General features: G+C 38.5%; 2 protein-coding genes and 1 pseudogene across 2 annotated transcripts in view; 1 reads left to right on the forward strand and 2 right to left on the reverse strand.

Annotated features, from left to right (window-relative positions):
- Window positions 1–6,906, forward strand: part of LOC102845307 (killer cell lectin-like receptor subfamily F member 1-like) — a 17,222-nt gene extending 10,316 nt beyond the window's left edge. The window contains 4 exon segments of the mRNA XM_006903194.1: window positions 2,398–2,427; window positions 2,430–2,536; window positions 2,964–3,076; window positions 6,798–6,906. Coding sequence (XP_006903256.1) covers window positions 2,398–2,427; window positions 2,430–2,536; window positions 2,964–3,076; window positions 6,798–6,906 — 359 coding nt within the window.
- A 460-nt stretch (window positions 6,907–7,366) lies between these two features.
- Window positions 7,367–19,878, reverse strand: LOC102845709 (killer cell lectin-like receptor 5-like). Its single transcript, XM_006903195.1, has 5 exons — window positions 19,507–19,878; window positions 17,688–17,742; window positions 12,656–12,828; window positions 11,745–11,848; window positions 7,367–7,487 (listed from the first exon to the last, which is right to left on the reverse strand). Exons 1-5 carry the CDS (start codon window positions 19,876–19,878, stop codon window positions 7,367–7,369), a joined length of 825 nt encoding a protein of 274 aa, XP_006903257.1.
- Window positions 19,879–20,184: 306 nt separating this feature from the next.
- On the reverse strand, window positions 20,185–20,879 carry LOC102846119 (annotated as a pseudogene).
- Between the last annotated feature and the right edge of the window lie 2,373 nt (window positions 20,880–23,252).

Raw genomic sequence — 23,252 nt, forward strand, 5'->3', positions numbered from 1 at the left:
GCAAGGATTCTGGGGCTTTGTCTGACATACTTTGGACATGTTGCCAGGAGGGACGGGTCCTTGGAGAGGGACATCATGCTTGGGAGGGTGGAGGGACTGCGCAGGAGGGAAAGACCCTCTATGAGATGGATTGATTCGCTGAGTGGGGTAATAGGAGTGGATGTTTCAGAGGCAGTGCGGTTGGCGCAGGATAGAGCAAGGTTTAAGGCTGATGTGCATAGGGTCGCTATGAGTTGGAAACTACTCGACGTTACATAACAACAACAACAGTAATATATTAAAAACTTTATGTTAATTCTTGAGGGAAGTGATAATGAAGATAATGAGGATACCTGTATGTGTGCACACATGCAAGTGCACACCCATAAATGAAAATATTTGGAAAGTAAATATTTGTGAATAGCTAGGATTTGGTTATTTTTTTGGTTTACACTTTTTTCTTTAGGAATGTGTTTGCTTTACTTTTGTCCATTTCCAAGAGCAAAATAATCACAAATCCCCTATATTAAAAAAGATAATTATGAAGACTTGTATGTTGGAGTGGGCCATATAGGCAATAAATTATCACAATACGATGAGCTAAATACAAGCTCAGAAGTTTCAACAAAACTTTAATAAATTATGTAAAGAATAATTTAATAAATTATGTAAAAGAATGCTGCTCAAAGCAGAATCTTTACTTGCTTCTGTTATTTACCTCCAGTTCTTAGAAAATAGCTGGTAGAAAGTAAATTTTAAACAGAAATGTGATTATGAAATTAATTATTCCTAAACATTTAAGTTCTTTTCCAGTAAGTAGATGTGGAAATTTTTTAAAAAGTTCACAATTTCATATCTATTCTTTCAATTCTTTCTGACTCATATCATCAGAATCATCCCAAAGAATTTATTTCTGAGATACCACACTGAGTAGTTATTTACCTAATGTTAAGTAATCTTGTTTTTAAGTTTCTCAGGGTGTATTGCAAATATGCCAAAAAGAAAGTGTTTCAAACATCACTCATCAAGAGGAATTTGGAAACCTGACAGTGAGCAATGAATCAAGAAGAAATAGAGGTATTAATGGGCAGAGATCACTATGTTTACAAGAATAACAGGTCAAACATGCCTCTTTCCGCCTTTGATTTACATCAGGTTTAATCCTATAGACTTTTCCAAACTCTACTGTACAGAAAAGAAAAAAATTAAAAACATCAACTTAACCAATAACGATTATATTTGTATCTACTTTGTACCCAATTCATGACAGATATACTTTTAACTTCATTTTGTATTAGGGATTAGAGATGTAGACAAGAACATAATAAATAGCCTTTGCCCAAATAAAGTTTAAAATAAAATTCCTATGTTTATGGAAAATTAATCAGAATTATAAGGAAGTATATAAATAACTATTTTAGTTGTCTCTTATTATTTCCTGAAACATAAAATGGGAAAAAATGTCATTTACCAATGGCTTTAAAGTTAAAGCTCAGAATTTCCTATCATACAGAATTGAAAAAAAACCAAGACCTAAAAACATTTCACTCATTACATAGCTTAATTTTAAAATACTTAACACTATTCTTTCAACCCTGTCTAAAGAGCTGCAAATGGGATGTAAGGGCCTAAGCATCTCTCTGAAAGGGGCAGAGAGAGTGAAAATACCCCAGCCCCTCACCGCCTCAGAGCAGAAAACAGATAAAAAGGCTGTAGCTCATCTCCATAGTGTTTCTACAGCCAAACCAGTCATAAGAGGTTCATTCATTCGTTGTTGACTCTTAGTTGTGGTACTGAGAATGGGGTTTATTAGGGGAGTAAGTTGGAGAGTGGAGGAGGCAAAGAATATCATCCAATGCAAATCCAGGTTTTAGCTCAACAGTCCCAAGGCAAAAATTCTCAATTAGTCTAGGCTCTGGTTTCAGTTCAGCAATCAAATCCAAATCATCCAGCAAGGTTAACCTCAGAGGAGTTATAAGTCGTCTTCTCCTTCAAGCATTTGGCAAGATCAGCAAAATCTTTAACTGGAAGCACAAATGCAAGAAGTTTCCGGTCACATTTTGGCATAGTTTCTTCCTCAGGGTCTTGCCACCAGGGTCTTGTCACCAGCTTTTCACTCTCAACAGGGTCTTGCTCCAAGCTCTCTTTAGCATTTATTTAGTTTCATGATATGAAATGAATATCCACAAAGACTTGTTTTATAATTACTTATTGTATTATCATTTTCCAGTTCACTGATTTGTATTACTGCCTTTACCACATACAGAAATGTGATATACTGTATTGCTTACTTATCGATACTTTCTTATTTTGGATCACAGGCTTATTACATGCATAAATCACAAGGTAGATAGATATATATTGTAGCTTTATTAAATAACAGGACTTTTCTTCCCTCCATTGTCTAATTCCTTATAGGTTTATGCTCATCAGAATGGCTAAAATATAAAAAAAATGCTACTGGTTCTCTAATGAATTGAAAAGTTGGAATGACAGTTATGCATACTGCTTAAGCAGAAAATCTCACCTACTAATAATACAAGGCCAACTTGAAATGGTATGTGGTTTAGTATTCTGATAAGGCTTTTTGTAGTTAAAAAAATTTTCCCCAAATTTCTCCTAATCCTTGTTTAAATGATCACTTATCTTGATTTTAAAGTTACGACCCCTTTAAATTTTATACTATATATTAGACTTGATTCTGAATATTATATTCATCTTGCAAGTTTGCATGTGTGTATGTGTCTATATACATTTAAATTTATAATTATTTTGTTTCTGAATACGATAATACGATATGAACAGATTAATATAAGAATTCCAGAGAAGAATGCTAGTTTTCATTAAAATTCTACCATCTTGATGTATTTAAATTATTAAAATATACTAAAATATATTTATATGTATTTGAATTATTAAAATATACTTATATGTATTTGAGCTATTAAAATATATTACTAGTTTAATTATTCACTCCTTTTAAGGCTTTTATACAAAAGAATATGAAACAGTCAAATTATGTGTGGATTGGACTTAATTTTACCTCTCTGACGAAGACATGGACCTGGGTTGATGGTTCTCCATTAGATACAAAACCGTGAGTCCTAAAGGCAATCAGATCAGATTATCTACACTTTATAGTATTTCACTTCTTAAAACATCTTTACCTTCACCACATTCAAACCTAAAATAATTTTAAACATAATTAAAAGTAATTAAATGTTAATTGGTTCAATGAAAGAATCTTTGAATGATACAAAGAGTGAATTAATTAATTTGAGCACTTAACTGAAAAGTTGGAGGTTCAAAGTTATCAGGTGGCACTTTGAAAGAAATGCCTGGTGATCTATTTCAGAAAAAGTAACCGTTGGAAACCCAAAGGAGCAGAGTTCTGTTCTGATACACATGCAACTGCCATGTGTTGCTTGGCAGCAACTGAAGAAACTTCAATAAATGGCGCATCTTGTTTTGATTTTTAAGGAAGAAAGTATTTGAAAGAATAGTAATATTTTCATTATTGAAATTTTATTCACACTTAAAATGGGAACTTGGACTTGATAAATGTAGTATTTTATTTTTTAAATTACCAATGTTTACTTTATCTGTCATTATTTATTGAAAAAGTTGTTGTGGTTGTATGTCAGGGAGTCAGAACAGACTCATAGCTTACCCTCCAGAGGCAGTAAATCCCATGGGAGGAGACTGCACAACTTTCTCCAGAGATGTCAATGGATTCAAATTGCCAGGGAGTCTCAGTTTTTGGATTAGCAGTGCAAACTCCCTACAGATTATACCGCTAGAGTACTCACTTAGATACTCCAGGATAATATCCCTACCTCAAGATCCTTAGGTTACTTGTAGTTGTTATACATCTCATAGCTGGAATCCACTCAACTGACCCTTCAGCAGGTTTTCAGAGACAGTAAATGACACAGGAGGAGGTTGTCTATCTTTCTTTGCTCAGAGAAGCTAGCTGGTGGATTCAAAGAGTGAGTTCTGGATTTTGCACTTAAGCCACCAGAGCACCTTGTTCTATGTGCTACTTAAATTAATGACATGTTCTGAAAAAGATGGGCACTCTCCTCCAGTGTGATTTAAGGTTTCAGAAAACCAGGCAAGAGTCAGCTATGAATATCTTCAGACTCCATGACAATGAGCTGCTTAATTTCATTGCAAGGGCTCTTCCTTATAAGATCAGGGCAGAAGAGGAAGCCCAAAGAAATACTCTTCTGCAAAGGGAGAATTAGAAATCAAAATGTATACAAGAAAAGCCATTTCCTCTAGAAGCTGGAAAATGAAAGGGAAAGCATCCTTGCTTACTATCTTTAGAAGAAACGTGGTTCTCTGTATCTTGATTACAGCCTTATAAGACTCATTTTTATTGGGGGGGAGGTTGGAGAGAAAACGGGAAAAGAGTGGATAGATAATGAACACTGCATTAGAACAGATGAGAGGAAGAACTGTGTGAAAGGAATATATGATTCTACATTATATGTATGAGAACAATCTGGAACAAGAGGTGCATTGTGGGGTAGGTTGGAGGAGGGAAAGGAGAGTGGAAAATGTGCAACAGTGAATAAATAAATGAGACTCATTTTGATTCTCATTTAACTCTCAGATGATAAATCTATGGGGGTTTTAGGCACTAGGTTGTAGTTTATTACAGCAGTAACAGGAAATGAATACATTAGGATGGGCAATCTACTCCCCTGCCATTAACTGTCTCTGAAAACAACCAGAGGGTCACCAGTGGGTTGGTTCTGACTCTCTGGTACACAACAACAACAACAACAACAACAACAACAACAACATTATTTTATCATGTTTGGGAGGGTGGAGGGACAGTGCAGGAGAGGAAGGCCCTCTAATAGGTGGATTGATTCAGTGATTGGGATAATTGGGATGGGAGTGTCAGAGACAGTGCGATTGATTGGCACAGGACAGAGCGGAATTTAGGGCTGTTGTACATAGAGTCGCTATGAGTCGCAGGCGACTCGACGGCACCTAACAACAACAACAACAACAACCCATTATGTTTATTTTGATACTTAGGATTGCTTACTGTCTACTGTGATAAGAAATCGAAGTTGACTCAAGATCTCATTGCTGTTGTTAGGTGTTATTGCATTGCCTGCACGACCCTATGTACAACAAACAGCTTTGAAGCCTGCCCTGTCCTGAGCTAATCTCATCGACTCCTACACAGCCACTCCCATTACCCTAGTTATTGTGTTGATCCATCTCATCTAGGTGCTTCCTCTTCTTAGCTGTTCTTACACCTTTCCAAGCATGATGTCCCTCTCCAAGGACCAGTATCTCTTGACCATGTGCCCAAAGTATGTGAAACAGAGTTTCAAAATCCTAGCTCAAACGAGAAACTTGGTTTCACCCTCTCCAAGATAGACATGTTTGTTCTCTTTGTGGTTCATGGTATGTTGTTGGAATCCAAGTTGACTCAAGATCTTATTGTTGTTGTTACTATGTTTTGTTGACTTGTGACTCATAACTCACCTGTGTATAACAGTTGCTTGTGACTCATAGCTCACATATGTATAACAGCCCTGAACCCTGCTCTATCTTAATCCAACTTCATTGTCTCTGACACACCTACGCCCATTAACTGGGTCAATCCATCTCATCTGGAGTCTTCCTTTCTTTTTTCTTTTCTTTTATTTTTATTATTTTGGATCAAATTGGATCTGACTGGTACAGGAGGAGATTGTCCCTCCTTCTCCAGCAGAGCATCTAGTGGATTTGAACCACGTACCTCTGGAAATGCAGTGCAGCTTCTTGCCGCTAGGCCACCTGAGGTCCCTTAGGGTCTTCCTTTCTTGCATTCTCCCTCCACTCTCCCAAGCATAAAGTCCTTCTCCAAGGACTGATCACTTCTTCCAGCATGCCCACAGTATTTCAGAAAGATCTTCAAAATCCTTGCCTGTAAGGAGCACCCTGGCTTTACCCTCTCCAGGACAAATCTATTTGTTCTCTTAGCAGTCCAAAATATATTCAATAATCTTCTCCAGCATCACAATTCAAAGATATCAATTCTTCTTCTATCATCCTTCATCATTGTCCAGCTGTCTGATGCATAACATGTAATTATGAAGACAATGGTCTGGATCGGGTGCACCTTAGTCTCCACACTGACGTCATTGCTTTTCAATACTCTGACAAGGTCTCTGGCAGCAGATTTTCCCAATGCAATTTATCTTTCTGCTTACTGGATGCTGGTAACGAGAGTGTTGATTGTGGAACAAAGCAAGCAGAAACTGTTAATAGTCTCAATCTAGATAATATGAAGGCCATACAGTTAGCAAGGTAGAATTGTGTGACTGAACATTACAAGTTGAAGTTACAATTTTTTTTTCCTCATCTCAACACTAGTTTTAACATTATAATCTAGGCTACTTCTAACAATACACTCAATACAAAATGAACATATAATTTAAGTGGTAAAATATTCTTTAGTATGAAAATTCAGCACTTACTTGCCTTTTAGCAATTTTGAAATTTTTAATACCATGTGTTCTTCTTTCATGTTCCTTTCTTGACATTTTACAGAATTTAAAGTAACTCACAGAATAAATTACCAACACTTCAGCATTTCATAAATTACTTTATTATTTTATTTAACTTATTTTATAGTTTAAATATTAAAATTATATCTTTAGAGTTTACATTGGTCAGTTTGTGTGTGCAATTCTTAAAGTCAGTTCACTTAATATTCTTTTTTCAATATAATGGACAGTGTTATTCTAAATAACACAAATGGGCATCATTAACTTCAATGATCAATACATCTTTCCTCTCTTCTACAGATTTTTCATAAAAGGACCAGCTAAAGAAAACAGCTGTGCTGCCACCAAAGAAAAGAACATTTACTCAGAGTCCTGTAATAGCATTTTCAAATGGATTTGCCAATATTAGGATTTTTTAAAAGTATTGTGGAGTAATCAACAAAATGTTTTGATTATTAAATTCTAAATATTTATCTTTCAAGAGTAAGACTTTAAAATGTAAATTATATACCAATTTCTCTTCTGCTATTGTCTTTATCTTGATCTTAGCGTAAGAAGAGCCCTTAATAATAGCAATATTCTAATTAGTTACTTCTCATATATTTGATCGAATGTGAGTCCATGTTTTTACCTATAATTTTTTATGTTAATTTACAACAGATATGATGAAATAATATATTTTTTTAGTCTCTTGTGTGTTTTTTAAAATCCTTAGATCTTGTAAAAACTTCTTATTATTTTAAAGGTTGTATAATATCATGGACTTAAATAGTTTTCATCCTTTATTAATGAACATTTGTATTCAGATTATGCTAACATAAATTGTGTATAGAAGACATCCTCAATACATTTTCGAAATAGTAGAACCATCAATTTAAATTGAGCATATTTTTCTTGCAAATCCATTTTCTTTCTGTATAGCATGTCGCTGCTGCCACACCATCATCACCGAGATAAGCACATCCTCTTTTACTCCCTTCCACAGGAAACCTGTAACAAAAGATTTAACATTGTATACTAGGATGTAATGTGATATCTAACTTTGTCAAAAAACATCCTTTTACAAAATTCTATCTGGCAGGGAGCAAAATGTGCAACAATGAATGAATGGAGATCCAAGTTCTCTATAAACGTCATTAAAATCTCAAATTTAAAAATTCTCTCTGTCCCTAGCTATATATAATATAGATATGTTGCTTCTTTTGGGATATCCTAAGGGTCTTTTTTTTTTTCTTTCTCCCAGTTTTTGTGTTTGTTACAGTGACATTAAGTTAATTGCAATTGATCAGTGAAGTGATGAGTTCATAAAAACGAACATTTCTTATCCCCAGGAAACTTAACAGTAAAGTACTTTTCAGCACTGAAAAAAAGAATATTTTCCAAATACTGTATACCATAGATATGTCCAGAAGACATTATACTAAATGAAACGTCAGTCACAAAAGAACAAACATAAAACCACTGATATGAAAAGCTAAGGAAAGGTCATCCAGAATAATTCTTGGATAACTAGTTATCATGGATGAAAAAGTATAGAGATGGGAGTAAAACTTAGTAAATAGATAATAGACATTTTAAGCTAGGTGAAGGGGAAAGCAATATCCAAGAAGAGGACAACCAGCATAATGTCATTACAGAAAAGAAAGACAAAGAGAGATAAAGAATTAGTAATGAAAATCACAATAGAATTACAGGGAGGAGACGAGGAAAGTATGATTGCTTTGTGGGTAATGAAATTACTAGAATAGAACAATAAGTGTAAGAATAGTTGAATGAGGAACTAACTTATTTGAAACCATCACTCAAATCACAGCGACACTGTTGTTGTTGTTATGTGCTGTGGAGTCATTTGCGACTCATAGCGACCCTATGTACAACAGCCCTAAACCGTGCTCTATCCTGTGCCAATCGCATTGCCTCTGACACACCCATCCCGATTACCCCAGTCACTGAATCAATCCACATCATAGAGGGTCTTCCCTTCCTGCGCTGTCCCTCTACTCTAACCAGCATGATGTCCCTCTCTAAAGACCTGTCTCTCCTTACAACATGTCCAAAGTATGTCAGACAAAGCCCCAGAATCCTTGCCTCCAAGGAGCAGCCTAGTTTAACCCTCTCTAGGATGAATCTGTTTGTTTTCTTAGCAGTCCATGGTACTAACAATTAAAAAAGAAATCTACATCTACAGGCAGTCATTTGGAAGCAGGATTGACATCCACTTCCTAAACAATATGCCTTTGGAAACTCAATGAACATTAGAGAAACAACAAAAAATTACTGAACAGGGTTCAGAACTTTTGTTCAGAGGGTCGCTATGAGTTGTACTCGACTTGATGGCACTTAACAACAGCAAAGAGGCAGTCAAAATAAATAATTAGATAAACAAATAAATAAATCAATAGATAAATAAATAATAAATAAATAAATAGTTTACACTTTAAAAAAATAAAATAACACAGAATTAGTACTTCTCTTACCCTGAATACTTTTATTAACACAATTAAAAGATCTTATAAAATACGAGTGAGCAAATTGTTTCATGTGCTACAGTGTAAATATCATATTTTGTTATAATGTTGTTGTTGTTGTGTTATTGAGTTGCCTGTGACTCAGAGCGAACCTATATACAATAGCCCTAAACCCTGCTCTATTCTGTGCCAATCTTATTGTCTCTGACACATCTACCCTCATTACCCCAGTCACTGAATCAATCCATCTCATCCAGCGTCTTCCTCTCCTGCACTGTCCCTTCACCCTCCCAAGCACAATGTCCCTCTCCAAGGACTGGTCCCGACTTGCAACATGTCCGAGTTACATCAGATGAAGTTTCAGAATCCTTGTCTCCAAAGAGCATCCTGACTTCACTCTCTCCAGGACAAACTTGTTTATTTTCCTAGCCATCCATATTATATTCAATACTCTTCTCCAGCACCACAGCTCAAAGGCATCAATTCTCCTTCCAACATCCCTAGTTATTGTCCACGTTTCTGATGCATAGCAAGTAATTTCAAAGACCATAGCCTGTATCAGGCACACCTTAGTCTCCAGACTGACATCGTTGCTCTTCAGTACTTTGGAGAGATCTCTGACAGCAGACCTTCCCAATGAAATTTGCCTTTTAATTTCCTGGATACTGGTACCAATCTGTTGATTGTAGAGCCAAGCAAACTGAAGCTGTTAACAATCTCAGTCTCTTCACCATCTATCATGATGCTGCCTATTTGCCCAATGGTGAGAATCTTTCTTTTCTTGATACTGAACTTCAATCCATATTGAAGGCTGCAGTCCTTGACTGTCTGCAGCAAAGCTTCAGGCCCTCTTCACTTGCAGCAAGCAAAGTTGTTTCATCTACGTAACACAGATTATTGATGAGTCTACCTCCAATCCTGATGCCACATTTCTCCTCATCAAGCGCAGCTTCCCAGATAATCTGTTCCACATATAGATTGAAAAGATATGGAAATAGGACACATCTTCTGTGCACACCCTTCCCAATTTTGAACCATGCAGTGTTTCCTTGCTATGCTCTAACAGCTGTTTCTTGTCCAAGTATAGGCACAATCAAGTGTTCTGGGATTCCCATTCTTCTCAGAGTTAGCCACAGTTCGTGGTGATCCACACAGTCAAATGCCTTTGCATAGTCAATGAAACACAGATAGATATTCCTCTGGTACTCTCTGATTTCAGCCAAGATTCATCTGACATTAATAATAATAATAAAAGATACACAAGAGAAAAAAAGTGAAGATGGCAAAGCTTCATCTCTCATACTTTGAGCATGTTGCTAGAAGCAGCTATCATCCCTTGGAAAGGAAAAACAAACCTGCTTAAAAAGATGGAGGATCAACTAAAAAGAGGAAGACTCCAATAAGATGGATTGACACAGTGACAATAGCAATAGGCTCAAATGTTTCAAAGATGATGAGGATGGCACAGGATAAGACAGTGCCCAGTTCTGTTGTTCATAGAGTAGCTATGAATTGTGCTTAAAGATGGCACCTAACAACAACAATGAAATTACAACACAAACTCTTGAGGAAAATTCTTTTGTGACTCTCTTCTCCTTTCCCTTCTATGATTCTACTGGAATAAATTAAGACTGTATAAATTATTGTTTTAGAAATTGGGAAGGGAGAAAAAGGGATTAATGAAGGATTTGAATTGCCAATGAGGCACCGCCTTTAGATTAGCAGCGTAACTCTCTACAGACTAGGCCATACATACCACGACTTTCTATATGTGAATGATGCCATTTGAATAGGTAAAATATTAAAGATGAAGCTAGAAAAATAGATATAGATTTGGGGAAGAAAGAAATAAAGCAAAATTTTAATATTATTGTGCACTGAGTATATGAACTGCATATATTTATTTTCAAAATCTTCAGAAGATTTTCCTCCTTCATCATATGATGATTTTAACCTCTGGTGGTACCGTGGCTACAACAGTTGGCTTCTAACTTAAAGGTTTCCTTTACAAACCTTTCAACTGTTTTATGACAGAAAGAGGTGGCAGTTTGGTACTATGAAGATTATGTTGTTGTTGTTGTTGTTATTTGCCGGCGAGTCGCTTGTGACTCATAGCGACCCTATGTACCACAGCCCTAAACTCTGCTCTGTCCTGTGCCAATTGCACTGTCTCTAACACTCCCATCCCAATTATGCCAGTCACTGAATCAATCCACCTCATAGAGGGCCTTCGTCTCCTGCGCTGTCCCTCCACCTTCCCAAGCATGATGTCCTTCTCTAAGGACTGGTCTCTCCTCACAACATGTCCAAAGTATGTTAGGTGGAGCCTCAGAAATCTTGCCTCCAAGGAGCCACCCGGTTTAACCCTTTCCATGACAAATCTGTTTGTTTTCCTAGCAGTCCATGGTATTCTCAATACTCTTCTCTAGCACCACAGCTCAAAGGCATCAATTCTCCTTCTATCCTCCTTGGTCATTGTCCAACTCTCTGATGCATGACAAGTGATTGCAAAGACCATGGCCTGTATCAGACACACCTTAGTCTCCAGAGAGACACCAGGAAGATTATACCCTTGGAAATTCTCTGAGGTGATTTTCTGGGATTTTGTTTTTGAGGGGTTTAAGTTAATCCTTGATTAATATCAATAAATAGCACAGTATTTGTTTACTCCATCTTTCCAACATGTACTCTAATACTGAACAGTTGAAATAATCATCTAATTCATAAGCTCTAGAAAATTTTAGCATTATCTGGATTTTCACAGAAAGAAGATACTCACCAGTTGTTAAATATAGTTCCATTTACCCATTTTCCAGTTTGATCTTTTTTCATTGTCAGTCCAATCCAGTAATCAGAATTGCATTTGTAGTGCCTCAAAAAGCCCTTGAACAAAATAAATTTCACAATTTTACCTGTCAGTGTTTCATACAACCCAGTGAGTGCCTGCAGTTCACAGGTTCTAAGAAGCTGTTGTTCATATGTGTCTTCAAGTTAGATCTGACACATAGCTGACCTTTTTAGTGGTTTTTCAGAACTTGTAAATTGCATAGGAAGAGAGAGCCCATCTTTCTACAGCAGAACAGCTGGTGGATTTGAATTACCTGCCTTTGAATTGTTTGGTAATCAAATTGGTTGGTGATCTTTATTCACTAGCCCACAAATGTTCCACAATTGATTCTACTGGGAAATAAGTGACTGTATGTTTGTTTAAACTTTTAATCAAATAAAAACAAACAGTGGCTTTGACATAAAAACTTTCTAGTAGTGCACTGTTGCATTACAGGCAGGAAGTGCACTAATATAGATTTTACTAGAAACTCAGTGTAAGACCAAGAGGATGTCTTCCAAGAAAATAAAATGAAGAGTCCTCTGAGACAATTATCTTTTCATGAAATACTGCCTTTTAAAGAGTTTCCAAGTTGCAAAAATTTCTTGCTTTTGTACTCCTTGAAATGTAAGGACAGTGATCAAATCCATCAATTCATTCAACCCTCACGCACTCCAAACCAAATATTCCTAAAATTTTCCACTATCTTCTATGGTATTTTCTGAGCAACTCCAATATATTACATACATAATTAGATATATTTTAAAAGTCTGAAAAACTGTAATGACATTTGAATATTTCCATTCTTCTAGCAGAAGATTTCCTAAATTAAATTAATTGATATAGCGCTGTATATTAGTTACCATCTCTTCTTTCATGTCAATTGAAGTTAGAGTAGAATTGAGAGTAGAACAGTAGTTGTTACTTGAATTCCATTCTTTCTCTTCTTTAGAGAAATAATAGCATCTGTTTTGATAAGTAACCCAGTAATCTGGACAAGAATACTGGGAGCTCTTTCGATCTTGAGATTTACATTCTGAAAATGAGATAAATATATATTTTAAAGACTAGAAAAGTTAATAATCAGCACAGCAATTTTCCAACTCAAAATCTTAGTATAAGTATGGTGAGTTAAAATGACAAAATTCAGAAAATCATGATTTAAAACAATTACAGGATTAATAAAATGAATAAAAGAATTGACGTATTTTTTTTTAAATCCTACAAATGATCAGAGAGGCCATTAGGAAGATGGAAGAATTTTTTAAAAAAAAACAGTAGAGATAAATATTAAAACTAAAGGGTATAAAAAGAGTTTTCTTCGAAAACTACCACTTAAAATATATGACAAAAGAAGAGTAGTAAATGTTGCACTATTAATAGAAAAGTTGGTGATTCAGAAACCAGTAGCTCAAATGGAGTACATGTTCAGTGTTCTCCCTTAAAAATTTTCCTCCTCCAAAACCCAATGAAAAGTTTCTGATGGTTTGTTTTAAGAGTAAAGAAATTAAGTCTTTAATTAAAAAGTTCACCATGGAGAAATCTACAGTCCAACATGCTTTATTTGTGAGTGATTAATGGGAAAAAAATAACAAAAAGATTATACAAACTTTTTCCAAAATATAGAAAAAGAGGGACTAATTCTCAACTCAATTTTAAAGGCCATCATAATCATGATACTGATCCTTGACAATAGAATTACAAGAAAGGGAGATTATTGCTTAAGTCTCATGTACATTTATTTGTACATAATCTTAAAATATTCTTTGTTTTATTAACCTTATTTAACTTCATTTTACTAAAGTACCAAATACACACACACACACACACACACACACACACACACACTAATTCAACATATTAACAACATAAAATATACCAATTGTGAGAGTATGCCAATAGGTCAAAATAAATTTTGTTAATGAATTTTCAGGATAAAATCCCTAAACAATCTTGAAATTAATGTAAATTCCCTCACATTGACTAAAATTGTTCATACATAATATGACATGATGGAGAAATTTTGAAAAACTTTCTCACCGAAGTTGGGAAAGAGACTAGGAAGAGTCATCTATCACCCCATTTTGATTAACCTTATACTCGTAGTCTTAGCCAAGGAAATAAGACAAAAGCAACGAAAACATTTTAAAAAGCAGAAAGATTAAAAATAATTTTCTGTAGATAATTTGATCGTTTCCATAAAGCATTCAGAAGAGCATAGAGACAGGACAGGGTAAAGAGGAAGAGCCAGATGAGATGGATTGGTACAATAACTACGGTTTGAAATTAGGTGTATCAGAGACAGTGAGGTTGGCTCAGAATAATTCAAGGATCAGAACTATTATACATAAGGTTGCTATGAATCATAGTTGATTCAAAAACACAAAACAATGATAACAGTTGTAATAAATATTACAAGCTTGTTAGATACAAGGAATGAATATATACTAACAGTTTTTCTTCATGCCAATAACATCAAGAAAATGCAATTAATAAAATTATACCACTCATCATTGTACTATAAAGGATCAAATATTTATACATAAGGATTTAAGAACATGTGTATGACACTTGTATAAAAACTATTAAAATAGGATGAGAAAAATCATAGACAAAAATAAATATTACAAATGGATAACTCAATCTTGTTAAGAAAATAATTCTCTCAGAATAAATTATAGATTTATTATCATTTCAGTCAAAATTAGCCTAAAATTTAGATGGTAATATAAAGGATCTAGGATCAATCAAAACTTGAAAACACAAAATTTTACCTCATAATACCAGGTATTGAGATTTATTACATATCTACTTTATTAAGACAATCTGATATTAACACGGATAAGTAAAATAGAACTATTAGTGACTACAGAAGAAAATATATTTATTAGCATAGCTTATTTATTACTAAAATCCAACTGCATTCATGTAGAGTAAGTATGCTCTTTCTAATAAATTGCTTTGGATAAAATCTTCTAGCAATAATAAAAAATAGACTTTAGCTCTGAATATGAAAGATAGAAAAGATAATACAAATTATCCCAGGACATCTTTATATCTTTGCAGTATAGTAAACAAATTTTTTTGAGACTTAAATGGCCTTTCCTTAATTGAAATTTATAGAGGGCTTGGATTTCCACTCATTTCATTGTTGCACATTTTCTTCCCTGCTCTCCCCTCCAGTTAGTTTTTCTCTTTGAAAAAAACAAAAAAACAAACAAAAACCAGCAACATTTTTTTCATGGTTAAATTTCTCACCCCCGCCCCAGTCCACTCTACTACTAAGCAGCTCTTACTCTAGACTGTTATCATACAAATAATACCCAATCATATATTTCTTTTAAGCAGTTCTTTCCCTCAGTTCTTTCCATGCAGCATATTGTTACTAATTGCTCCGTGCCCCTTAAAATTCTTAGATCACAGGATAAAACAAATGACCAACTTAATGGTGAACCAGCTGCTGTTACAGCCATATTCCCCCCTGGCTACTGATCCCAGTCTGATTCAGTATAGCCTCTGAGCCCCAGATCTTTGCCCCTGATCATCAGGAAGTACCTTGAAGGAAGATATGTCACCCTTTTTTATCACTAAAGAGGCTGGGATGTTAGGTCCGGACAGGTATGCTGAGGGGGAGAATGAAGAATTCAAATGCCAAAAACAACATGAGCAGATACATGTAGGGTGCATGCACACTCAGATGTTCATGTGAGTGGAAAGGGAGAAGCACACACTAATACACGCAGGGAGGAGTATGGGGGAACCTAAATAATGAAGGAGGTATGTGGCTGGAGTAGACAGCTGCATGAGAGTTTCTCTTATTTAAACCTTCATATGTAAGAATTACCTAAGTCTTGGGTGCTGAGTGAAACAAAGAGTTGTGGAACCTGTCATTTGAGAGGTATAGGAAACTCACTCAGTGAGAGGTGCATGTTTGACCTGAGACAGGTGGAGAGGTGATGCCAACGGGGGTTACCTATGACCTTAACCACTGTTGGGATAGTTAAGATTACTGTATAGATACATCCTAGCATGATTAGAGAGGTTTGGGCACACACTGCTTGATAAGAATGGCATCTCCTGGAGTGACTTCAGTGGTTTGGTCTAGACTTTCAGACAAGGGTTTGGGTATGCAATAGTCTGCATATTCCCAGAGTAATTGTCTGAGGAGGGAGAGATATGGAAGGTACAATGCTAAAAGAGGGGGTTCAGTGGGTAAGTTATAGTTCATCAGAAATGGTCGTACATTAGTTTGAAAGGAAGGACGATGAGCAAGGTGTTGCTCAGATATGGATTAAGGCAATAGGAAGTAAGTCAACCCAAGATCTGTGTAAGTTGATAGTCAGTTTAGTAAGATAGGAATTAAAGAGAGTCTGTTCATGTACTCTATTTTTCCAGAAGACTGAGGACAATATGGTCTGTGCAGCTTTCAGCAGATACCTAAACTAGAGGATACCTGCTGGGTGACTCTGGAAATGAAGCTAGGAACATTGTCTGATTGTATAGAAGTAGGGAAGCCAAACCTGGGGATGATATGCTAGAGTAGAGCCTCAGTGACCTCATTTGCTATTTCTTGCCAGGTGGATAATGCTTCAAGCCATCCAGAAAAGGTATCTACTATAGTTATATATCTATATAGTTATATTTCATGTGTGTCATCATGTGTGTGAAGTCAATCTGCCAATCCTGTCCAGGCATGTGGCCTCAGAGTTGATGTGTTGGGGGTATGGGCTGAATGTTTCCCTGAGTATTTACTAGTTTACAAGTAAGACATCTGTCTTGCACTGATTCAATAGTCCAGGTCAAAGAAGGGGAATGAAACAAAGGTCGGACGAATTTTCAAAAAACTTTGGCTCCTATATGTAAGATTGATTCACCTGTGTTGCAATATCTGCTTCTTGTTCTTGAGACAAAGCTGCTTTGCCATTTACCATGATCCATCCACTGGGAATCAGGCAGACTCCATTCTGGAGGAAAGACTGCTTTTCTTCCATAGGGTATCTTAGATGGATATCTGGAATGGTGAAAACCAGTAAGGGTGCCACTTGTGGTGGTGGTGGTTGCAAGTCTATAGATTTTGCTATATAGTCTGCTTTGTTGTTTTCCTTGGTGATGAGGGGAGAATGTGGCTGATGCCCTTTGCAGTGAATTATAGTGACATGCCTGGCAGTTAAAGAGCTTTTTTAACAAGAATAATCAGCTTACTATTAACTATAGGTGAACCTTGAACGTGTCAGATAGCAGCATGGCAATGAGTGATTAAAAAGTTATATTTAGAATCAGTGTCAATGTTGACAGTCAGGCCTCTAGCTAGATGTATGGCTCTCGTTGGGACAATAAGCTTGGCTTCTTGTGAGTCTATGCCCTTGGGAAGTTTTGCTACTTCCCACACCTTGCTTATGGAGACTATAGCATAGGCTGCCTGACTGTAACCTTCAGAGGTCATACAAGAGCTGCCATCTACAAAGAGAGTATGGCCTGGATTTGGAATGGGTTGGTCAGATAGAGAGGGAAGTAAAGAGCCCATATCTTCAAGAACTTCAGGAAAACTATGGACAAAAAAGATTAAGGTGTTTACTGGTAATAGAGTGGCTGGATTGAGGGATGGTGATTGGGGCAGGCCAATATTGGGGTTTTCAAGGAGTTTTTAATATCTGCCCAGGAGGAAGTAAAGATAGCAAACGATGTGAGAGTAGATCTCAAAGTCTATGGCTTGGGAAGATCTGCAGGGGTCTTCTCAAGATAAGTTTAAGTGCTTCTTTAGTGAGAAGAGCTGTAGCTCCTAAGGCTCATAAGCAAGGTTGCCGCCCCTGTGTCATGATATTGGGCTGCTTAGATAGGTATGCAATAGGGGAAAGGTGGATCCAAGGAGCTGAGCTAAAACTCTGACAGCAATACCTTGTTTTTCATCAGGGGAAGGATTTAGAGGAATCCAGTAAATAAGGGGTGGGGACTGTAAAAGGAGGTATTGGAGTGTGAGAAATGCCCCTCTAACTATTTAGAGTGAATCTAGGGGACTTTGTGGGGTAGTTTTGCTGCATCATAAAGGGACTTTGCAAGTAAAGAAAAATTGGGAATCAAGTGTCTAAGAAAACCAATAAAGCCAATAAAGGAGAGGATTTGATCAGTGGTTTGAGGTGGCTTGAGGCTTTCAATGGCTCTATGCCAATTGACTTCTGGTGGTGGGAGTTAACTGGAGGCCAAGATATGCAATTGTGGGAGAGACAGTTGGGCCTCAGAGGGGGATACCCTGTATCTGTTGGAGGCCAGTAAATTGAGAAGTTAAGCAGTGTGAGTTTGTGAAAGCTGGTATGATGGACTACATAATAAGAGGCAATTGTCATATTGCAGGAGAACACTAGAGGGTAAGGGGTAGTCTAGAAGATCTTTGGCCAATGCTTGTCTAAAGAGATGAGGTAAAATGTGGAAACCATGTGGGAGCATGGTCCAGGCTAGCTGTAATGTAGTGTTTGTGTCAGAGACTTCCCAAGTAAATGCAAAATTATTATAGCAGTTGGAATATAACAGAATATTGAGGAAGACATCATTAAGGTCCAGAACAGCGAAATGGGTAGTGGATGAAGGCATATTTGATAATAAGATATAGGAATTTGGAACAACTGGGTTGATAAGAACAACTGCTGCATTAACTAGCTGTAAATCTTGGACTAGATGGAAGGATTTATCAGTTTTTTTTTTAACTGGCAGGATTGGGGTGTTACATGGAGAGTTTATGAGGATAAGGAGCTTACTAGAAAGCAAGTGGGTAATTATAGATTTTATGCCTCTGCAGTGTTGTGCAGAGATAAGGAGTTGGAGGTCTAACGGGAAAAGAGGAGGTGTCCTTCAGAGTGATGAGAACAGGTTGGTGGTAAGAGGCTCCAGATGGGGTGGAAGTATCTCATACAACAGGGTTGACCACATCAGATGGTGAAGGTAATATAGGGCAGGGCTCAGAAGGTAGGAACAATAAGAAGCATAGAACTAGAAGCTGGTCAGGTGAACTAGGTTCTCTTGACTCCTAGTGAAACACAGGCCCAAGTTTAGACAGGAGGTCCCTACCTAACAATGGAGTTGGCCATGTAGGGATAATTAGAAAAAAATGGGTGAGTACTCATTTTTTTTGTGAGTGATGAGGAGAGGTTGAGTGGTAAGAGGCTTGGAAGGGAGGCTGTCAATCCCCATTACTTAAACCTGGGAAGAAAAAATCTGAGAAGGAAGGGAATGCTGAAAACGTAGGCCCCATGTCAACCAGGAAGGAAACTGGTTTACCCACTACCTGAAGGATTAACCTTGGCTCAGCAAGGATGATGTGGGTCGTCAACTCTGGGCAACTTCAGTCTTCAGTAGTTAGGCCCGGAAGTTCAGTCGGGATAGGGACTGGGTCTGGTAGAGGGGCTATCCTACCATGGTTAGATGCTGAAGAGCAGTCAAGCTTCCAATGACCCATTGTCCCATAGATGGAGCAAGGCTGTGTTGGAAAGCAAGCGTTATGGCAACAGCTAGCCCAATGGCCCTCTTTGCCATATTTGAAGCATGAACCAGGAGGTAACTGGCTTTTTGAAAGAGCAGGTGTTTTCTGATCTTTCATTGCTGCTGGCCATAAGGCAGCAAGCAAAACCTGGGTTTGCAAATTTGCTTTCTGTAGGACACAAGTCTCCCTATCAGCTTCTGCCTATTCCTTTCAGGCATTGCAAACCTTAAAAGCTATATTTACCAGGTCTTGTATGGGTGTTTGGGGGCCATCCTCAGACTTTTTAAGTTTATTCTTGATATCAAAAGTTGAATGAGTGATAAAATGAGTAGCTAGGACTGTGGCTCCTGCTGGAGAGGTAGGATCTAAGCAAGTATACTGTGTCAGGTATTCGGTGAGACAATTAAGGAAAATGGCTGGGTGCTCATCTCTAGTTTGGGTAATTTCCCTGAGTTTGTCAAAATTGACAGCCTTAGGGGAAATGACTTGTAGGCCAGTCAATAGGCACTGAATCATATGATCACCATGGGCTTGACTGTCTCTTCCTGCTGCTGTATTAATTTGATATGTCAAATTTGGCTCTTTCCAGGAGACAGCTTGGGGGCCAAATTGCATGGTGCTAGCTGTTAAATGCACTTGTTCTGCATGCTGCTAGGTGGAAGTGAGAATACACTCTTTTTATCTGGTGTCAGAGTAGAGGATAGATAGTACAACAAAAAGGTCACACCAGATGAGACCATAGGTCTGAGTCAGGTATCTAAACTCTTTAATATTTTTTAAGGACTTTATTTGAACGTACGGCTCATTCGTGGGGGCTCTCAGCACGCCGTCCTCTGTCTCACCGGGCGACTGCAGGTCCCAGGCGTCCTGATTGGACAGGGACCTCGTCCTCGGCTCCTGGAGACCTGGCCCACGAGGCCACTAACTCTCCATCCCACGCTGCTGCTGCTCCGGCTCCAGGTTGCTCTGCAGGACGTGCTGCTGGTTGGCCATGACGCAGCGGATGCCATTGACGAAGCTGCTCTGGTCGTGGGGGATGAGGCCGATGAAGATATTCTTCTCCGAGGAGTAGAGGAGCATGAGCACGGGCACCTCACTCGCGCACTTTGCCTTGGAGGAGAAGTGCACGCAGCCGGCAAAGCCGTTGTCCATGACCCGGCACAGGCTCTTGAGCATCTCCACGTCCTTGGTGAAGTGGAACTGCACCAGCCGTGAGCTCCGGAACAGTGGCACCAGCGTGGTCAGCAACTGCTGCAGTATGAGCTGCATGAAAAGCCTCCTGGGCCACTGCTCGGTCCTCAGGATCTCGCCCTGGTTCATGTAGATGTGGGATGGCAGCCACCTCTTGGAGCGGATGTTGGGCTCAGGCCTGAGCTCCTGCCACTCCAGGACCCCGCTCCATGCCAGGAATTTATTGCTGACCATCTGCAGGGGCCCTGCATTGACACCTCGGGGGCCCACTGCTTGCAGGTGGTGATGACCTGCCGGATGTCATTGATGAAGCCGCTCTGGTCATAGGGGATGAGGCCCATGAAGATCTTCTTGGACGAATAGAGGAGCATGAGGATGCGCACCTCACAGGGGGAGATGTGGGAGAACAGCATGCAGCCGGCAAAGCCGTTATGAGGTTATGGGGTCTTTTGAAAATGATCCTAAATGGTTTGTTTGGGTTGGGTTTTTTTGTTTTTTGTTTTTTGTTGTTGTTGTTTTTTTCAATTTGGGAAAGGTCTGTTAGAGAGAAAAGTGTATGGATGAGAATTGGGCTCTCAGCCCCTGCCACTTCCCAAAGAGGATAGAGGAGGGACTCAGTCCGATGGGACTGGGTGTAGATAAGGACTAGAGGAAGGGTGACAGAGTCTGGATTGGTCAGAGTAGAAGGAGGCAGAACAAGTAGAGAACAAAGGGATTATGCCTGGCAACAGGTGATGTAAGAGGTGGGGTAGAAATGGCCAACTCTGGATTAGTTAGAGTAGAAACGGGTGGAGCAATTAGAGAACAAAGGGATTCAGCTTGGCAGGAATCCATGGCAGGTTCCATAGAGGACACTGGGTAGGGGAGAGGAGAGGATTGTGACAGAAATTTCACAGGATCTGTAAAGATAGAATCTTGCAGAGAGGAGGGAAATGAACCTTGTGAATGAGCAACGGGAGGAGAGGATTTGGTATCTGAAAATTTAACTGGCAAGGGGGTTTGTGCTAAAAGGACCTACATAGGCTGGCAGGCCTTGCCGAGGGAGGGATGGGAGCACAAGCAGAAGATGAAAGCTTGGATATATGGCATCTCTGACCACCACTGAGATTTCTTGCAAAAATTGTCAAGGTCTCAAAGGATGTTGAAATCAAAAGTCCAATTCTCAGACCATTGAGAGTCATTAACTAGTTGATATTTCGACCATGCATGATTACAGAAAAAGATCAGTCTCTTGGGGTGGAGATCTTTAGGCAGACTTAAGTTTGAAAGATTTGAGAGAAGGCAGACCAAGACATTTGGCTACTCATAGTGCTCAGATTTGTGAGTGAGGCGATCAAAATTTCAGGGTGTCCCCTGGAAACCAACAGTCTCAGATATAGAGAGAGGCTGAAGACAGGCAGACAACCCCGGACATGATCATAGCCTGGAAAGAAATGTCTGACGCTTCGTGGGTAAACTCTTTATGCAGATCTACGAATTTTGGATATGCACAAATAAGAGTTCAGGGAGGACAGATATGGATTCCCATGGGAGTTCAAAATGTCTGGACTTGAAGATTGAGATACCTGGAATGGAGGCTAGAATGCCTGGAAGTTTTTATAAACAACAGGATCTGGCTTTAGGAGCCTCATGGTGGGGGTGGGGCGTGAGCAAGGCCACTCACTCTTCTTATTGGCATTTGAATTCTTCATTCTTCTCCTCAGCCCCCTCTGTTCGAACCTAACAGTTCCCTTGACAGTTCGGAAGTAGTATTAGACTGTACTTTGGTATCTTAGAATTAGATTTTCTACTTTCAGAAAGGCTATATTCCTTTTGTTTTACCTGCCCTAAATGTGACCTTCCTCCTATGGCATCATCCTGTGGTTGGGCCTCCAGCAGTGTTCCTTTGTAAACATCCCCCCCTCCATTATTATTAGACCAGGTTGGCATTGGCTTCTCTCTCTTAAAGGGATATAGCCTTTCTAGGCACTACCATTCATATTAATGTGTGAATCTCCAGGCCAGTGACATTACCTTCTTTGCTATGATGATGTTTTAAAATAAAATTCTAAAACTTCATTTAGATAACATAAATTTTAGTTAGGTCCCAAAGTCTCTGGTGTGAACTTGGTGGCGCAGCAGTAACTTCCACTTACCGCCCCCCCCCCCATTCCTCTGGCTGCAGCAGCAGTGGCTCCTTGGTCCCTTCAATTATCAGCTGAGTGGCAGCATCACACCCTGAATGTACCTCCAGCAATGCCACCTCCCTCCCGCTGCCTCCCTCCCTGCCAGTGCTGACACTCCAAGGGACTACTTTGCCCTATGTGTTGCCACTCCCTCTCCCACTGCCCGGTGTGTGACTTCCCCCCCCCACCTCCCAGTTGCCTCTGAGCTCCTCTCAATGCCTTTGAGGGACCAGGGAGTATAGTAAATCTCTTAATAGCTTTGGAAAGCTGCAACCATTGGGGGACAGGAATGGCAATACTTACTATCTACACATTTCAAAGACTTTGTCATTGTTAGTTGCTGACAAGTCAGACACAGTGACTGCAGCAATGGCTCAAACATGTCAGCAATGATGAAGACAGCACCTAACAACAAGTTTGTCACACTGGTGATCTTTCAAAAGCAGATCTTTAAAAAGTATATACCAAGCAAGGCAAATGAATTTGAACTGCTAAACTTTTCACAGAGGATTTGTATGCTTAACCATGCCAATCAAGGACTCTTTAGAACTCTGAAAACTTGCCAATAATTCTTATGAATCCAGTTAAAAAGAAGAATTCACTCACAGAATTTTACTTTGCTGCTGTGCATAG

Source organism: Elephantulus edwardii, unplaced genomic scaffold (assembly GCF_000299155.1).
Source record: "Elephantulus edwardii isolate Elephantulus edwardi_28Jun2011 unplaced genomic scaffold, EleEdw1.0 scaffold00533, whole genome shotgun sequence".
NCBI lineage: Eukaryota > Metazoa > Chordata > Mammalia > Macroscelidea > Macroscelididae > Elephantulus > Elephantulus edwardii.

What these genes read in the sequence shown, in the direction of transcription:
- LOC102845709 (XM_006903195.1), bottom strand. Translation starts at nt 19,878, where the DNA reads ATGCAATTTGGCCCCCAAGCTGTCTCCTGGAAAGAGCCAAATTTGACA. An exon ending in TTCCCCTGATGAAAAACAAG is followed by an intron (nt 12,829 to 17,687) that starts GTATTGCTGTCA and finishes TCTCATTTTCAG; the next exon opens with AATGTAAATCTCAAGATCGA. An exon ending in TTGACATGAAAGAAGAGATG is followed by an intron (nt 11,849 to 12,655) that starts GTAACTAATATA and finishes ATTTTGTTCAAG; the next exon opens with GGCTTTTTGAGGCACTACAA.